The sequence below is a fragment of the Sminthopsis crassicaudata genome, chromosome 3, assembly GCF_048593235.1.
Source record: "Sminthopsis crassicaudata isolate SCR6 chromosome 3, ASM4859323v1, whole genome shotgun sequence".
NCBI lineage: Eukaryota > Metazoa > Chordata > Mammalia > Dasyuromorphia > Dasyuridae > Sminthopsis > Sminthopsis crassicaudata.
The window spans coordinates 582,910,610-582,917,868 of NC_133619.1; the positions used below are offsets into that span (position 1 = coordinate 582,910,610).

Here is a 7,259-nt window from a genome sequence, read left to right on the forward strand (position 1 = left end):
TACTTAAAACATTGTAGAGTAGATCATGGAAGGAAAATCCATTGCTTATGAATAAAGGCAAAAGGCAATAAATGGCTTTCTTTTAGTCATTGGTACCAAGGATTTGAGATGCATCAATTACTCCATATAGGAAGGAAATCCATATGGAGCAAGTGGAAATCTGAATGAGCCACTCTTCTCTTTTACCGACTCAACTTTCATGATAATTATAGTATATAGAAAATATAACATCACAGTGGGCTCAGGAGAGGACAGTCACTAGTGTTAGGGAGAAGCTTTTTGGTTCCAGGGGACAGAGACATATTAAGCTGCTAGATTCAACTTAGGTCACAAGACAGAGCAAACTCTCTATGCTTTTTGGATGCCCTTGCATAAATACTAGGAATAATGAAAGTAAAATCTACAGATTAGATGACTGCCCATTTATGCTTAAATAGAGGCTTGTTTTTAAATCTTATTACCCATGGTAAGAAAGAATAGATCCCCTTTTGCCACCACATTTAAAAAAGTCAATTTTTGCTAAAAAAAATTAAGTTAGGCAACGATAATATAAAAATGTAGAAAAAAATTGGTCATTAGAATTTATTATGCCATTATGAAATATAAAGAAATATTTCGACCTTCTTAATTTGCTGTCTACCCAATTTTCATTGTATTAATGCATCCCCTTTCCTCAGTTGGTTATCAAAAGAACTGCTCAACCTCTTTTTAATTTTTTTTGTTTTGATAAGGAAATGCTGCTAAGATGAGATATGAAGTTCCAAATGTTCTAATTTTCCTGATTGTTAATATTCTGTGTGTTGAGAATATTATGGTGAGAACTTAGTTTGGCAATGTCACTATTTATTGTGTTAATTCAAAATAGCTAGAATGTAATCAAATGATACATTATTTTTCCATCTAATATTATAATAAAGTAATCCACACCACAATGTGAATTTTTTTTACTATTTTTTATTAATTGTATAATTATAACATTTTTTGACAGTACATATGCATAGGTAATTTTTTACATTATCCCTTGTACTCCCTTCTGTTCCAAATTTTTCTCCTCCTGCCCTCCACCCCTCCCCTAGATGGCAGGCATTGCCATATATATATATATATATATATATATATATATATATATATTAAATATGTTATAATATATCCTAAGTACAATATATTTGTGCAGAACCAAATTTTGTTGTTTGTTGTTGAAAATGAAGAATTGGATTCAGAAGGTAAAAATAACCTGGGGAGAAAAACAAAAACTGCTAACAGTTTACACTCATTACCCAGTGTTCCTTTTCTGGATTTAGCTGATTCTGTCCATCATTGATGAATTGGAATTGGATTAGCTCTTCTCTATGTTGAAGATATCCACTTGCATAAGAATACATCCTCATACAGTATCATTGTTGAAGTGTATAATGATCTCCTAGTTCTGCTCATTTCACTCAACATCAGTTGATGTAAGTCTCTCCAAGCCTCTCTGTATTCATCCTGTTGGTCATTTCTTACAGAACAATAATATTCCATAACATTTATATACCATAATTTACCCAACCATTCTCCAATTGATGGGCATCCATTCATTTTCCAGTTTCTAGCCACTATGAAAAGGGCTGCCACAAATATTTTGGCACATACAGGTCCCTTTCCCTTCTTTAGTATTTCCTTGGAATATAAGCCCAGTAGTAGCACTGCTGGATCAAAGGGTATGCACTTCTTGATAACTTTTTGGGCATAAATACAGATTGCTCTCCAGAATGGCCGGATTCTTTCACAACTCTACCAACAATGCATCAGTGTCCCAGTTTTCCCACATCCCCTCCAACATTCATCATGATTTGTTCCTGTCATCTTAGTCAATTTACAATGTGGATTTAAAGTGTGAATATTCAAAGCTTACTTTTCTCTTCTTCTTTTGAAATGATATTTATGCACTCATAATTTATTTTTATTTTTATTTTTTTTTCATTTTTTTTTATAACATTATCCCTTGTATTCATTTTTCCAAATTATCCCCCCCTCCCTCCGCACCCTCCCCCCGATGACAGGCAATCCCATACATTTTACATATGTTACAATATAACCCAGATACAATATATGTGTGTAAATACCATTTTCTTGTTGCACATTAAGTATTAGATTCTGAAGGTTTAAGTAACCTGGGTAGATAGACAGTAGTGCTAACAATTTACATTCACTTCCCAGTGTTCCTTCTCTGGGTATGGGACAATACGCAATGGATAAGTTGGAACTAAATGGTCAGCTTTCATAGAGATGATCTGCAATTAAATATAAACTCACATACAAATGTATGTCTACCACTCTATCATGTATATATATGTATGTACATATAAACATATTTGTATATGAATATTTAATTACTGATATGTTTCAGTTCCTCACATCATAAATATATCAAATCATTGCTTGTTGGGAGCTGATCTGAGTTTTGACAGAAGTCAAGCAAAGAAGTGGAAGTCAACTGAAGAAACCCAACATTCTGAATGTGGAGAACATATAGTTCCAATATATATAGAGATGAAATGGAATAGCATATTCCAGAAATAGAAATAAGCTGGTATAGATAGATTGTAGTATGTAGGGATAAAAGTAAGAAGTAATAAAATTGAGAAGATAGAAAGGAAATAATTTTGAAGAACTTTAAACAACAAACAGAGATTATATTTAGTCTTATAAATAATAGAGAGCCTTTGCAACTTAGCAAACCTAGAGATCTCAGGAAAATTTCTAAGAATATAAGATATGGATGAATTATTGTTCTTTATCACTTAATGGAGTTTCTATAAGAGAAAATTTCTAAAAAAATAAAATCACAGGTCAATTATTCTCTAAAAAGAAAAAAGAAAGCATAAATTTTTATATATGATAGATGCCTAACAGATTTTTTTCTGAGGAAAAGCATAATCAGGATGAAGATAAACTCATACAAATTTAGAAACAGATATCAACTTGAAAGATACCCAATTTCAACACATTTACTGTTGGTTCAACTTCACTCAAAAGAGGATGTGTAAAGTTCTCACTATAGTTGATTGTTAAGGAAGCAAAGGAACAAACAACCATTGAAGCCATACCCACTAGTGTTTTTAATATAAAAATAAAATAAATTGAGATCCTTCTGATGAATCATTATTGGCAATATCACAAGGTACATGAAAAAAATTAGGCTTGAGTTCTCAATGTTACTTTTAATTCAATAAGATGTTTATTCATTCTGAGACTCAGTCCCCTCATCTTAGATTAGTTAGATGGCTGAAAAAGATGATCTCCAAGTTCCCTTATTGCTTGGAAAACAAAAACAACTATGCTCTTATGACTCACTTTAAAGAAATTTTTTTTAAATAAACTCTCATTAATTAAGAAATATTGAAAAAATTTTATCGTGTGCTCTTTTCTAATCTTCAATTTATTCCTTTCATCTTGTATCTCTAGAAGAATTGACATCATATAAGGGTTATTGTACTTTGATATCTATGTAGATATATATATATACACACATGGTCATAGTTTAAGCGTCTGACTTAGAAAAGTGAAAACATTTGAAGATTTCACAGAAAGAATAATCAGCATCACTTCCTTGTACTTTGTCAGGTGTCAGAACTGAAAACAGCATCAGAAGCAAAGCAAATATTGGAGTAAAAAGGTGATATGCAATAGAAAGCTTGTTAAACTGGAATCAAAAGATACCTTGATTTGAATAATGTAACTTTGACTCATCAGCAATAAAATCATAATCAAATAATTTAATCTTTCTGAGTCTGATTTCTTACCAGTACATAGAAATATTTATATCTACAATATCTATTTCATAATAAAGAAAATCATATGAATAAAATATTTTTTCAAAGTGTAAAACACTATGTAAATGTCAACTAGTTTTATTATGTCAAATATTTTATGAGGAACGAGATGCCTTAGACACTAAAAATATCAATGAAATGTCAACACTCTTGGTTCACCTCCACCAATTCACCTATATAATGTACTTTTCTTTCCCTCCTCTCTATCCTTCATTTTTTTCTCTCCAAGTAACTATTTTGGATGTCATTAGTTCCAAGGGCTTATAAGCATATGATCTATCTGCTGAAGGGCTATGGGCAATACATAGACAAGATATAAACTTCATGCATAGTCTTCAATCAGCCTCTCATAGCACTCTGGAGCTAGGGGTAATTAAGATAGGGTTTGCAGTATTCTCTTTAGATTCAAAAATAGTTCCAATTATCCCAAGAGATGAAGATTTCCCTTAAGACTTATTATCATTTTCTTTTCTGTGTAAATACTGGAAACTCTGTCCTTCCCTGCCAAAGAGAGTGAAGAATAGGTTGGTCACTTAGGATTCATTCATTAGAACATAAAAGGAGCAGTAATAACTGTTATATGGCTCATTCTAGTTGATTTCTTGTTATTATTGAGAACTAATTGGAAAGTTCAAAATTCTAGGGAGAAAAAAATTAGACTAATTCAAAGCAGGAGAGAAATAATTCCTCTATAGTGGTGATCAGTCCAACAATCTGATTCAGACTAACAGGTACTTTTTTGCCTGGTTAATAATCAACAGTACTTTGAACAAAGTTAATTGCCAATAGTTGGTGTGTTTCAAATATTGCCATATAGCATTTACTATTTCCAAAACTGAAAAATGTAATATTTCTACAAGAAAACAGTGCTTCCTACTTCTGAACTAATAGTGCTTGAGGAAACTGACTATCCATTTATTTTCAAAACCTTTTAAAGATGTTTATGTAACTGAAGGTTCTTATTTCACCCAAGAAATCGCTTTTTTTTCACTCATGTCAATTCTTTATGGTTACAACCTCAGTACCTCTACATTCCTCCTCACTGGTTTTCCAGGATTAGAACAATTTTATTCCTGGATTGCCATCCCTTTCTCCTGCATCTATGCTATCATCCTGCTGGGGAACTTCCTGATTCTCTATGTCATCTGGACTGAGCCAAGTCTACATGAACCCATGTTCTACTTCCTAGCTATGCTGGCTTTCACTGACTTGTGCATGGGGCTCTCTACCATTCATACAGTATTGGGGATCTTATGGAAGTTCAGCCATGAAATCAGCCTGGATGCCTGTATTGTTCAAACTTACTTCATTCATGGTCTGTCTTGTACAGAATCTGGAGTTCTTCTTGCCATGTCCTTTGATCGATTCATTGCAATCTCTAATCCTCTCAGATATACAACTATCTTGACAAATACCAAAGTTGTACAAGTGGGGTTGATCATTTTGTTGAGGAGTGCTTTGTCTATTCTTCCAGTCATCATCCGCCTGAAGTTCTTCCATTACTGTCGCCACCACATCCTCTCACACTCTTTCTGTCTTCACCAGGACCTACTCCGGCTGGCTTGCTCTGACATTCGTTTCAATAGCTTCTATGCCTTGGCACTGGTGATCTGCACCTTGCTATTAGATTCCCTCCTCATCCTCTTCTCTTACATTCTCATTTTACATACAGTCTTAGCTATTGCATCTCAGGAGGAGAGACTCAAGTCCTTGCAGACTTGTATTTCCCATATCTGTGCTGTTCTGGTTTTCTACATTCCCATTATTGGTCTTACAATGGTGCATCGGTTTGGAAAACACCTCTCACCCCTCGTCCATGTCCTTATGGGAAACATCTACATCCTTTTTCCACCTCTTATGAACCCCATCATCTACAGTATCAAGACCAAGCAGATTCGCATCAGGATCCAAAGAGTCTTCTTCTTGAAACGAGATTGAATATCTTTAGAACTCAAAAGAACTGCTGTTTAGCATCCCAAGATTGGTCAGATAGTAACTCTCTAACAGACTCAAATGATCTCAAAATAAAAAAGGTTTTTCTGTTATGTTTTGTTTTTATAAAAGATCAAACATTTTTGGGAACAGTTAATTCAGGTGGGAATCAGAGGACACTGTGTGATTCCTGAATTAGGAGGAGAAATCTTTTTTTTTTAATTTATATGCTATTCTTCATTATTTCACAGTCTTCCCTTTGTTGCTTATTTGTTCTTTCTCATATGAGCTGTTTTTCCTTTTTAAAATTTCCACTAAGGAAATAATTTGATATCAGTCATTCTTGTGAAATGAATCACCATTTTCCCTTATCAAGAAATATTTTATTTCTCATAATGATTTCTGCATCCTCTATTAAAGTTTTAGTTAAAACTAAAGAAGAATATGGAAAAAGACAGAGATTCACCCACATGTTCTTTAATATAGAAAGGTAATTTATCTTTATGGTCAGCTTTGTGGTCTCTTTACATTTGTATGGAACCTCTAGGTTTCCCAATTGTGGCTATTGTTGTTTTTAGTTAACAAATGACCACAAGTTATTTGCTATTTATAATGTTTCTTAAAAGATTGTTTATAGCAATCTTTGCTTCTAAAAGTTATATGCTCAGTCTTTGATATTCTCCCCATTGTTGTTGATATGTCTCAAAGTCTTGTCAAACAGAAACACATTTATATATAGAAGCACTTCTCTAAGACTTAAATAAGATCAGACTGAATCTCATTGAAGTGCTTTAAGTCTCATTGTTATATTAACTATGAGTTCCCTGACTTCAATAATTAACACCACTAAAAATTTGAAAAATTACCTTGAGCTTTTCTATCATTCTTTTAGAATGACAAATATTTGATTTTTAATCTCTGGGAATTTATAATATGAGATCAGAATAGTCAAATGTAAACAGGGGGAAAAACAGACAGAATAAGAGTGGCTTGTATTGCCAACATTTCAGGTGATTAAAATTGATCAAAATCTGAATGCCAGTAATTGTTTTTTTCTTTAAAGTGAAATTTTAAGTTGCAAAAAGAAACAGTTGACTTGGAAGTGTTGAGTCTAGTGAAGAAAATATTTACTATTTTCCTGATTTAGGTACACAGAAAAATGGAATATATTTGTCCTTTACAATCATTCCTTTTCCATTGCTCCAACTGACTGACACTGAGTACTTGGAAAGAAGCCTGTTTTCTTAGTCATTTAAAAAATTATTCTCCAATGCAATGTTTAAAAATGTATTGCTGTCTTAGCCATGATTTCTCTAATTTTAACTATTAGAACCATTGATAAGTTGAGAATAAGAGTCCTTCCCAAATTATGTTTTTGTCACTTAATGATGTTTTACAAATATGAGCAGAGTCAGATTTTCTTAGCAGCCATGAGTATATTGGTAGTGTAGAGAAGAAAAGCTCCATGGAACTGAAATAAGGGTGCAAGTGTAGCAAATAGGGAAAGAGCTA

At 32.9% G+C, this 7,259-nt stretch overlaps 1 protein-coding gene across 1 annotated transcript; it reads left to right on the forward strand.

Annotated features, from left to right (window-relative positions):
* The first annotated feature begins 4,808 nt into the window (after positions 1-4,808).
* LOC141562473 (olfactory receptor 51V1-like) lies at positions 4,809-5,753 on the forward strand. The gene has a single exon (XM_074302503.1). The coding sequence runs from the start codon at positions 4,809-4,811 to the stop codon at positions 5,751-5,753; it is 945 nt and encodes a 314-aa protein (XP_074158604.1).
* Positions 5,754-7,259: the final 1,506 nt, after the last annotated feature.

Coding starts and splice junctions, on each gene's coding strand:
- LOC141562473 (XM_074302503.1), top strand. CDS start 4,809: ATGTCAATTCTTTATGGTTACAACCTCAGTACCTCTACATTCCTCCTC.